Raw genomic sequence first — 12,731 nt, 5'->3', positions numbered from 1 at the left:
AGAAGTAAAAAATTAAAAATGAAAAAAGGAAGCATATTCAATACCTCTCTTGTGTCTCTGGAGTTACTTATTAGAAGTTTGAAGACAAGATGGATTGTCCCATTTATTTCTATTTTGCAACAAACCTTTACTTTGTATTGTTTGTTTTCAGATTTTTAAAGGATGTTTTTACTTGCTCAGATATGAGCCAGATATAAATATTCCTTTTATTTCCTCAGATGAATCATGAGATGAAAGCTGTACCCAAGCTGTGTGAATACACGAAATAGATTGAGATCAAGCATTTCCTTCTCTGTTCTCACTATTCCTAGTCTAGAAGTATCCAGCCTCCATACAAACTAATCTTCCAAGTTGACTGATTCAATCTGGCTTCTTTCAGCTTCTCAATAAATTGCTCTGCTTGGCCTTATAGTAACTTGGCAATATGTTCTAATTTGCCTCCCCATTTTCTCAGCAGTAGTATGTTCACCTCTGTCTAGCTTATTTCTCTAAACTGTTTGTGTAAAACTGTCCATATACACACATTCTGTTTCTCCTGTGCTGCTCTAAGTAGCCTATCTTACTTTTCTGTTTTCATGAGAGGAGGGCATATCCTATCTCTGATTCATTCTGTCAAATCTTTCTCTGATTCATCACTTTGTCTGCCTCTCAATTAGAAGTTGCTTTAAAACATGGCTGGCTCCTTTTATAAACTAATAGTCATTGTTAGTGATTAAAGATATGTATTAATAGTTTGTATTTAGCCAGTTCATCCTCTAATACAGACCATGTCTGCATCTCTACTGGATCACATAGACCTAGACAGTCTAGGGATCTTTTCCATTGCCAGAGCAGCCATGTTCTTGGATTAACATTTATCTACTGTATTTTATGTCATACTAGTTATATCCACTATTGAATCTAGCTCGTGTGTGCGCGGGCTCGCACACACACACACACACACACACACACACACACACACACATATACACACAGAGACACACACAGAGAGATATTGTAATTCTCTTAAAAATGGAACTAGGGTCCATGAATCAACTTTCCATGGCTCAGCTCTATATCTCTAAACTTTAATCTTGCTTTTCTAGAAAGCCTCCTTTGACTGATAAATGCAACTACCACCCCTCATCAAAGAAGCATCTCTGCAGAAAATGGAGACCATCAGAGCAAATCACAATGTGGAGATCAATGAATCCTGCTAATACCAACATTAAAAGATATACCCACATCACAGATCTCACTTCTATGGTTCTGGGAACAGCACAAAAGCACTGGAGGAATGATTGCAAGAGACAGAATACCAGGAAATCTGCTGTCAATCTTTCTTTTTAGAAATAACAGTATAAACAAGACCAGAACAATGCTAGTATCAATAGATATGCAATTGTGGAAGGGGGAACACATATGGGATTCCACTTCTAGAAAAAGAGCTACACTTAACTTAATAATTGTTGAAAGTTAACTAATAATTATTGTGTTTCTTTTTTAGCAAATACAGAGTGGTCAAATTGAAGCCATATAATCAACAACATCATCAACAACAAAATAATAGCAAAATGGCATTATCGTTGTACATACTATGCATATATGTGTATGTATCTATTTAACCATTATAATAGAACTAAAAGGAATGCCAGTTTCAGAGTGAGAGAGGCATGGAGGGGAACATAAAAAAGGGACAAAGGGAGGAAGAAAGGGGAATAAGTGACCTAGTACTATTCTCATTAAAACATTCAAAAAACAAAGAAACAATAAATACACTGATTGACATGAGTATTCAGCTCATAAATCCTCCACAGGCTTTCAGTTCTATCTCACACTAAGCAGGAAGGTTTCTTTCCAAACAGAATTTTGGATCCAAGTCAAGCTTTGTTGTAGACCAATTTTCTTGATAAGCATTTGTCTAAAGCACTTAAAAGAATTCCGTGATACTTAAACCATTACTTAAAGGTTTAAGATGATTTAATGCAGTTTCTCACACCTGTCTTTTGAATAGATTTGTGATCACATATAATTGCTTTTCTTGGAATAAAAAATTTCATCCTGGCAGATATTTTGTTTGCTATGTGGCAATCCAATACCATATGGAAAGAAATGACATTATTTTTTGGATGTAATAGAACAGTGTGGGAGGCAAAGTAAACCAAGATTCATTGGAACAAATTGTTGGCTTCTGTCTCCTCTCTGAAATGCAATTTTTTGCATGCTTTCATTTCCCATCTGACATTTGATAACAGAGTCCCTACTTCTAGTAGCCTTTATTAACATTTACCTACATAACATCTCTTAAATCATTTGCCCTAAAACATTAAAGCTGTATTAGTATGTGGACATACGTATTCATCTTCAAGACAATTAAAAACATGGTGCCTTTGGCAACTCTGTGGAATGTATGAAAGTAAGTACCCACACCAACATCTTTGAAAATCAACCCTGATGGCTGCTCATGTCCTACTTAGAGGCCCAATGTGAAGATACTAGACCTGTTGCATTAAAATCTACTACTCAACATATTAGAGTTATTATTCATATAAATTATAATTATCACCATTTGTAAACAAATAAAACATTGTATTTTCTTCAAATTCACTTGAATAATTACATTAGGAAAGAATAAATAGGATTTGTAAAAACTACATGAATCTTTATCAAGAATCCAACACAGTATTGGCATTTAGTACCAATGTTCAGTTTAGCAATTATAGTTTCTAAATTTTTAATGAATAAATATGCAAATTAGTTGTCCATACATAAAAAATAGTTACATAATATTCTTTAATGATTTTTATGCATCTGTGTAACCCATCATATTATAGTTTATAAGTGTTTTGTTCAAATTTTAATACTGCCAATTTTTGGCAAGGCATTTTGTACACCCACAGCAGTTGTCCAATCAATATTCATTCCTTTTAACTCAATTTAATTCATGTATGATTTAAGATGATGTACAACATTATTCCTCATTGCTTATACATAATGAACACATAAAAACAATTTAAACATTTTTCCTATTGCTCCTACACATTTCATCTCTAGTTATTAGTAAGTCCCCTCCTGCCTTCTTTGGCTCTCCAATTAAAAAAAGTTTGGATAGGACTCTTTTTATTATGAGATCAGTTCTCAGCTGTTTCTTCTTGTGTGGGAAGATTATTGTCTGTCATTGTGTTGATTAAGGATCAGTCTGCTCATGTAAAGGTTAGTATTTTACATTATTACACATTACTGTCATCAATCCAGATCTAATATCATTGTGTAGTTTAAATGATGAGAAAGTCTGACTATGTTATCGTTGGTCAGCAGTTATATTTAGAAACAATATTAAAGGAAGGCATTGCGAAGAAAACTGTTCATACATCACAATGAAAAAATAGCATGTATGTGTTTTTATGTGTGTGTGTGTGTGTATGGTGTTTATGTATCTCTATATGGTGTGTGTGTTTCTGTGTGCGTGATATGTGTGTGTGCCTGTGTATGTTTCTATGTGTGACATATAAGATATACCCTGTAAATAAAATGTTCTTCTGCTGCCTTCCTATCCTATTTCTTTACCTCCCCTCACCTACTCCATGTCTGTGCCTACCTCTTATAATCTTTCTGCTTTGACACTTGCTGTGTAACATCATTAAGAGAAGTGTGGAATGTTTTCTACAAAAAAAGTCTAACAAAGATAATTTGATTATTCAGCAAGCAAAAAGAATGAAACGAGAGCCAAATAAATTGAAAATGCAAATGATAATATGAATGCTATATTTCAGAAAGATGTTTAAGTTTGAAGAAAATAACTATTAGGGAGATGTATTGTGCATGACACAAGCCTACTGACTCTCCAGTTTACTACTGGTCAGTTTTTTTTTTTTCTTTCTAGACATGGGTGGGCTGCATTCCAAATCACTATGTGCTTGACTAAACCAATGGCCTATGAATAGGAGGAGTGTCTCCCAATACTGGTTACAGAAAATTCAAATTGATTATCATGGTCTTTTTCATTTATTGTAGTTTACTTCTGGTGTTGACAAAAAAAGGAGAAGGATGAATGGAGAAATGGGGGAAGAGAGTTAAACAACAAAGCCTGACTCCATGTTACTATCTCAAAAATCTGAAATCATGTCCTGTGAACACTAGAGAAAAACATGCATTGAAGAGACAACTAGAAAATGACACAAAATCTACATTCAGGAAGGAAGTATGAGACTAGGTCTGGCTGTGAAATCAATCAGAAACAAATGCATGAGTTTAGTAAGTTTTAGGCAGGAAGCTGGAGTCTGAAAATTCTTTGAAGTTTTTTTGCAGCTGCCCTTAGCTATAAGTTATGTAATCTTAAAAAAATATTGACTGAGCTGATATGAATAATGTTGTGTAGGAAGAAGCTTGAACTGCAGGGAAGAGAAGACAAGGCTTAGCAACTGAATTATATGAACAAGGATCATCAAGAAATGTTTGGTGATACAACTTCAAAAAGGGAAACTAGAAATTGATGCGGTCCAGTGATAATGCTTATAGCTACTTTTTGTTTTGAAACTGAAACTGTGATTTGAGGATGTGCTGTTGGGATTGATTATGGAGCTTAGGACACACATTTGTCACCTTCACCTTTGCATTTGATAAAGCATCAGAGCCAGGCAGGTTTCTGGCCTTCTCTTGCATGTTGTGGCACAGTGTTATTAATTAAGTGTAATTAAAAAAATCAACCAAATTCACCCAGGTGAATTCTTCTGAGAATACTCCTTTTGTCCAGGCAGGCATGATGACTTTGTGGGTAAAAGTGTTTGCTAGAGAGGCTGGAAAACCTAGTTGTATCCTTGGAACCCACACTGGGAGGGAATGTTTCCTTCTGTGATGCAGAGGTGAAGTGTAGCACACAGGTAGCAATACATTCCTACATGTATATGTGTATATAGACACACACACATGCAACAATGACTATGACTACTACTTCTATTGTTACTACCACATAAGACAAATATTTAAATATTTTGTAAAAAGACTAGTTGAGTAGGTTTCTTTCTAGACTCAGATCATCTGAAGGTATCTACTAATCCCTAGAGACAGAGATTTACCAGGACAAAACTTACTGAACAAGCATAGTAATATACTCTTTATGTATACGTTGACTGACTTGGTAAAAATCACTGATCCATTTAGCATCCTCATGACATGGTCCTAATTGTGTAACTGCATTGAAATACTCATATTAAACCAAATTTCCAGTCTTTCATGACTTTTGCTCTTGGTTTTCATGCTCAGGTGACCTGCTACAGATGTACTAGGTCACATCTATGTGAGCAACAAACCTTGCTTTTTCTCAAGATGTGCCCATTATATAACTCTAGCAAGAAATAACCAAAGCCTATCATTCCTTTAAGGTACATCATCAATAATTCTTTGAACCAAAATGGTCAAGGTTTCTTAATATAGGTGTCTTACCTTTTCCAGTTTTGAAAGTGCAAGAGAGTAACAATCCTTGGCTCTGAACTGCATGAATCTCATATTTGCTGGATGAGTAAGTTCAGTGATAATACTGAGACTTGAAAACAACCTAAATTAAAGAAAAATTACATCATACTAATAACACAATATGGCTTGTTTTTATAGTAATATATTTATGAATGAGTGATTGTTAGCCTTAGGTATAAAACTATATCTAATTTCAACAGCAGGCACTGCTACATGAAGTGATCTATGAAATACAAGAAAAATGAAACACTATTTTCCCCTCTATTTTAACCCACATGCTAGTACTGTGTGGAAAAAATAAATTTAGCAAATTTTCTTTTATTAGACATTTTATCTCAATAATTATGAAACAGCATGGAAAAGGAACTCATAAAGTTGATTTAAGAAGTTATTAAGATTACTTTGTGGATGATATTAAAGTAAAATATACAGATATTCGGATTGCTAAAAATTTCACTTGATGTTTTTGTTTTCCATTCCATGAGTTCTCTAAAGCTATGCTGCCTAGTATAATAATATGTTATACATTTATATATAATAATAATATTTTCTACAGGACAAATCTTGTTATAACAAGCTTCTGAGATACAGAAATACTATAATTCAGGTAAGTTTCACCAATGAATCGAAGCCAAGGTTAAAGCATCAATAATGATGTTAACATGAGCTAAGTTTTTCTGAAACTTCTTTCTTTACTTATGTCTTTTGTTATACACTCAAGATTTCACAAATCCACAAACACTCACCTAATTGTCCCCATCATGGAGAAATGCATCACATTGTTACAGTCAATGACTGTATACATGCATCTCTTGCTGCTCTGGTCTAATCTAATCTTCATATGTCACGGGTAGCTTTTCTGACTCTACTATTTTGAGATAATTCAGTAGTTTCATACTTATTTTCTATGATTTTTGCCTCCCCCTCAAAACCAATGTCTTTTAAGTTAAACTAAGCTAGGACTATTAAATAGCCTACTAGTAGCTTGACCTCATCCCTAAATTCAAAGATTATCATTTACAAAAAACATAAGCTATAATACATTTCTCAAAACCATGTTAAACATCTGATGCTCTCTCATTTCATAGTAACACCAGTGCTTAGGTTGCTGCTGCCTTAGCAGCTGGCTGCTTGACAACACTTGACAAAATTGTACTTGTGTGAAAAGAGGAACACTCTCCCTGACCCATAGTGCTGAGGTTGGTTTTCACATTTCCTGGGGCCTAATATTTCCTGATGCTGACAGAAAGTTGCTAACATGTCTCCCACCTGCCAGGCGATGGTGGAAAACTAACACGTGAACCGCCTACAGGGACTAATTCCCAGCATGTGACAACTATTTATGACACCTTTCTCTCAGGTCTTTTTCCAAGAACTCTCTTGACCATTCATGTTAAAATTTGAAACTATTCTTTAAACAGTATCCTTCATAGTTCTATGAGATACCTGTACATCCTCTTCTTTACCTAAGGAGACCTAAAACCTAGATGTCATGTATGCTTTATAATGTAGGAAGTATGATGCCTTTATCTCAATTTTGATGACAGCCCTTATTTCTTGGTCTAAGTAACATGTAGTAAGGGTAAATAGTACCAGTAAAAAATGACTTCACTATAATTCCCTCTAATGGGGTTTAACATTAAAAAATCATAGTAATTTTCTTTGTGTAACATGCCACTGTTTTGAATGTTATATAAGAAAGTGCATTATGAAGATTATGGATGGTTTGTGAAACAGCCAAACAGCAGACAATATATAGTATATTTAAGAAATTTTGGTGTTTCTATTTATTCTTATTATTATTACTATATATATATGTGTGTGTGTGTGTGTGTGTGTGTGTGTGTGTGTGTGTGTGTGTGTGCTTGTGGGGGAAGAAAGAGAGGGAGACAAAGGACAAAAGGGAGTAAGGGAGGAAGAGAAGAAGGGAAGTAAGAATAGAGGGAGGGAAGGAGGGAGGAAACCTGACTATATGGCAGACCCTAGTCTACTGAATCAAATTGATGTTATATCTTATGGAAGGAAGCCTTAGTCTCTTTCAGTATTTTTCTTTCCTTGGCCTTTTTGCCTAAGATGCAGTTGTTTTCATGTTTACTGTTCTCCTAAACTTTTACATGCTCAAAATCAAGGCTATTTTTTACACATCCTCTAGAATCCACTTAAGATGTGATATCTTAAATCATTAGGAGTAAAAACTCTTCCCTAAGGTCCCTGGCATTTGATTTTCACACCATCTACAGCCCTATACTGTAGAGGATTTGCTTTTATGAAATAACAGTATCTGGAAGTCTAGATGTTCCTTTCAGGATGTACTATTGTTTATCTTGTTGTATGTTATACTTCTTTAACTTACACATCTTTTGTGACATACTTTCTGAAGTTTTTTCATGAATTTGGGATAATGGATTGGAAGTAGACACAGGGATTCTGCTCTTTAGTTCATAGTGATTTTATAATGTGTGTATACCAAACAGATTCTTGTAACTTCTTTAGGAGCTAAGAGCTGTAATCTGTATTTGAACTTCCTTCTTTACTATTTGTACCTCCATTTTTGAAAGGCAGTTGGCCTAGTTTGACTCCATTTTTTCAATTTCTGCAGATTTGCACTGGTCTGTGCCGAAACACTGCATGAGCTCAGATCTGTAGAACTAGTCTGTAGCTCTCTTTGTGGCTCTGGCTGCTTTTGGTAGATTTAGCAAATCTACTATTGGTCAAACACCAAAACCTTATTCTCTTGATTGGTATTTGATGCTTGACTGTTGGAAGTTTTCAACTTCCATTGTAAATCAAGAGAACTAGATTGCATTATCTCCTTCAACTGTAGGTGGGAACGACCCTCCCCACTTTTGGCAACCACTTACAATGACCTTTTTACTAAAGAAATTAAAATACAGAAAAACAAGACATGTTTACTGTTTTTCAGTATGTGTCCAAATCTAGCTAATACTCCAAATCTCAAATTCAAAATGCCTCTTCTTATCACTATAATGAAGAGGAAGCATGTGGGAAAAAAACCCAGATGATCAAAGACATATATTACTAAGAGTATCTATCAATATGTTTGTGTTTCACATATTAAATCTACCACTCAGCATAAAGAGTGCTAGGCTTGTGGCATTGGTCTTAGAATATAGAGCTAATGTCTAATATCTAATTTATCAAAGACTTGACAAAAGTCTATTGTTAAAAATCTTGGTCTTTGGATGTACAAAGAGGCATAAAAGTGACGTACTCATGATTTACCCTTCTGCAAACTATGAAGACAGCACAGCAGAGTAATTATCAGCCTATGCATATCAGTTAAAATGGTGATAAACTGCTCCTATATGAAGAGAGATCAAGACACCAGTGCATGAATAACTTCTGATGCAAATATATCTTCTGAATAATAAAAATGCAATCACAAAAATAGAGAATTTTTATTTTCCAATGAAGTGTAAATTTTATGTGTTTGTATATGGCTTCTTTCTCTAAATCATTAGGTATAACAGAAATATATACTTGTAAGAGGCAAATGATAATATTGGTTGAATAATAATTAGAATTGCAGGACCTGATTGTATTTGAGTTGCTTTTATGCTTGAAATGTTATTTACAGGATGTATGTGCCTTGCCTCTTACACATAAATGAACTTATATTTATTTAAAATAATAATGCATTAGCTAAGCCTGCCACCTAGTGAAAATTTAAAAGTAATACCTACGAAATAAAGTATTATAGGACCCTTTATATCTATAAAAAACGTGTATTTAATTATAGTATTTATTTATGTATTCATTTACTAATATATCTAATTATGTTTCTTATAATTGCTGATACTAACATCTATGTCTCAGCCTTACTATTTTCTAAATGCATTGTGAATGTTAATAAATTTAGAAATAACAATGTATAAGTCTCTTTTCCCCAGACTCCAAGACAGTAAAACAATATTGCAATTAATAAATGTTATTCTTTATATATCATCTTTTCTTGGTATTTTATTTTTAGGAAATTGATATAATATTATTTAAATAAAATAAAATAAAATAATCACAATCTCTTGCTTGGTAATTTGTTGTTTGGTTGTTGGGAGTTTAAAAGGAGATCCCTTGCGGACTCCCACATTAATTTGGATTGTATTGTTTCTTACATGCATATGCTTTCCTTCCTCAGAAAGACTCTAACTTTTTGGACCAATTCAAAGTGGAATAAAAGTTTTTCTTTTCCACTTTACACTTTATGCCGTAACATTTGTAACAACACAAAAATCTTTATTGGTCTAATCTGTCCCCTTTGTTTTCTCCATAAACACTCCCAACCACGTTGTGATGTGTCTCTCTGCTCTCCTTAAAGGATCACAGTACTAACACACTGTCCTCGGCAAAGCCCGAACTACAGTGGATTGTGCAGGGCCTTACCATACCATGGCGCAATGGTCTTCCTTACTCTGTTCCATTTTCTTGAGTAGTTTATGTTCTCAGTGCCCCAAGCTCTGTGTAGTAGGCAAAGGTCCCTCTCAAGTGTTCCCCTCACCTCTGTAAATGTAGTTTCCTTTCATTTGTGGGAAATTATAAATTATTTAAGGACAAATCTCTGCACACACAAGACTAAAGTAAATATTCTTGCTATCGAGGTCTATTGTCATGAGATTAGGGGAAAGAAATTTTTCAAGAAGCTGTGAGAGTTCTGATTCAATTCTGAAAAACAGGTAGTTCTGTCTTGGCCAGATGTTAGGGATATCAGTGGTTTTGGAGATAGTTTTGTCTTACTAGGGGCTAGAAATGTGATGTTTATAGAAACTAGGTTATGTACTGGTCACTTATCTTTAACTTCCTCCTCCTTTAATACAAGAATCTACAGAGCATACCTGCCTAGTGGGTGTGAACTCTGGAACGTGTGTGTGTCTGTGTGTGTGTGTGTGTGTGTTTGTGTGTGTGTGTGTGTATGTGTGTGTGTGTGTGTGTGTGTGTGTGTGTGTGTGCTGAAGCACCAGCCCTGCTTTTGAGTGACAAATGAATTCACCATTGTGATCTGTGACTAGGACAACTGGTCTGACCAACTCACATCTCCATTTCTCTGACCAGTAATCCTTATTAAACCCTAGACAAAGATTATCATCACCAATGCACTTGCTCTTTGATCCAATAAAAACTCTGTTTGCTTTCTGTCTACAATGAAATCTCCCTTTAAGTTTTCTTTCATAGTAGAGCTGTTTTCTAAGATGCAGCATCTTATAAAATCCATGCTTCCAGTTTAGGAGACAAAGAACCTAGAAACCCCTAATATTATGGGGCTTTGGTGAACACTGACATTTTGCCACTGCAGAACCCCAGATTATATTCAACAGAAAAAGAAAAAAAAACTCTATTAAATTCCAAGACACCTCACCCAATCTTGACAGTGTTCTATTGTTTTTAATAATTGTGAAGCATAAATACTGTAGATAAACTTTTATTATGTTACTTACAAATTTAACTGGCTACAGTTAAGTAATTATTCATTAGCACACAGACTCTTCCAGCAGTGTTTATGTTATTGCTCCTAATCACTCTAGTGGTAACAACTTGTATATTCTTAAGTTTTCCTAGATGTCTGTTAAATCTATAAGCAGTGCATACTTCATTACTCTTTCTCAGGAACAAAGATTGAATTTGTACAGCTGTTAAGTGCCTTTGGCTGTAGAGGTCGCTGTCCCCTGTTTCTGCTAATGGAAGGTTTGGACTACTATAAAAAAGATGGTAGATCCACGAATTGTTTGCATGTTCACAGTGCTCATCTTAAAAGCTCCGTCACTATGTTTTAGCAAACTACATCAACAACACTTCTTACCGAAGCAAAGATTAATGCAAATAAAGCTGAAGAAAATTGCTTTGAAATTTTTACCATCTAAAGAAGCACCGGTAGGATGATGTCATTCTGCAGCTAGGCAGGTCATGCCTAACATTGGATAAAAGAGAAGGGTAGGTGGGGAAAAATCTAGGAAGGAGAGAGGGGGAAAGGAGGAAAGGAGAATCAGGGGAGCCAGAGAAAGAGGTGGAAGGGGAAGGAGCTGGAAGCCAAGATGGTGGCGGATGTAAATGTTCTCTGTGCATAACTAGATGTTGCTATAAGTAATTTGGTATGTTTATTAATATGGTAACTTAATTAAATGAAAAGAACGTATAGTGGCAGAAAATGCACAGAGCCGGCCGTGGAATAGGAATGTCCCAACTCGCCAAGGGAAAGTGCATGAAAATAGCAAGCTGGGACTGTCTTGGACCAGGGTCAGAAGCAGCCAGGGTGGGCGAGGCAGACTGCCTGGGTCTGTGAGTTCTTGGGGGCAGCAAGGAGCCGCTGAGAGAAACATGTCTGGCAGTGCCATATGGTTCCTCGATGCTGGCTCTAGCTCCTGATGAAAGGTTACCCCGGTTTTTATTTACCATAACAAGCACCAAATTAAATGCAAAATTGACAAACAGTAACCCATTTTTATTATTCTATGTAGAGAAACTTGTGTTTCTCAATTCCAAAGGACAATGCTTTTTTTTTCCCCTTTTACCTGATGCCTAGTCTTTTGCCAAATGTTGTCTAACAAACACTAGACCCTTTCAAAAGAACCTTCTTTTTCATGAACAAAGATTGAGTCTATTCAGATGCCAAACAGCTCCAAAACAGAACAACAATAGCACAACCTAGTTAATTCAAACTCAATTAGCTTGTTTAAATTTAGGTAAGGTAAAAATACATTTTATAATACTATGAGAGTATAAAATATTTTATAAAAAATGTAGTGTGTGTATGTATGTATGAATGTATGTATGTATGTAATGTGTTCATGTATACACATGAATGTAAACCAGATATTATTTTCATGTGTCATATTCATTGATGTTTACCTTATAGATGATATTTATAAAAAGAGCAGACCTCATTGATTTGTCTAGAGAGCCGACTAATGAGCTCTAAGGACCTCATTTCTCTGTCCCCCAAGTTCAGAGACTGAACATGCAGGCTTCTAAGATGACATTTATGTGGCATCTGAACTCAGGAACTCAGTATGCACATGAAACAAGGGCTTATTCCCTGAGACATATTTCTAGACCCAGTATTTCATAGAAAGGGGTTACTTTTCCTTACATTTCACACTCATATACACATTTTCGGTACTTCTTTGTCTGGGAAAAATTGGGTTAGTGTTTGTACTTAGATGTGGAGCTATATGGTTGTAAGTACAACAAGACTGGTAAAACAGAGACTTGGCAGAGGCCCTCTCTCTTAATGTTTTTGGTATTCAGAAAATGTCTTGGGGGAGGTAAAT

At 35.1% G+C, this 12,731-nt stretch overlaps 1 protein-coding gene across 3 annotated transcripts in view; it reads right to left on the bottom strand.

The window, feature by feature from the left end:
* KCNT2 (potassium sodium-activated channel subfamily T member 2) overlaps positions 1–12,731 on the bottom strand; it is a gene marked incomplete at both ends in the record, with an annotated part of 388,861 nt that overhangs the window by 44,776 nt on the left and 331,354 nt on the right. For all 3 annotated transcript variants that reach the window (XM_080917662.1, XM_080917663.1, XM_080917664.1), the window contains one exon: positions 5,422–5,533. In XM_080917662.1, coding sequence (XP_080773788.1) covers positions 5,422–5,533 — 112 coding nt within the window. The remainder of the gene's footprint in view (positions 1–5,421; positions 5,534–12,731) is intronic.

Source organism: Micromys minutus, assembly GCF_963924665.1.
Source record: "Micromys minutus genome assembly, chromosome: 6".
Taxonomy (NCBI): Eukaryota; Metazoa; Chordata; class Mammalia; order Rodentia; family Muridae; genus Micromys; species Micromys minutus.
This window is presented reverse-complemented; position numbering and strand designations above follow the sequence as displayed.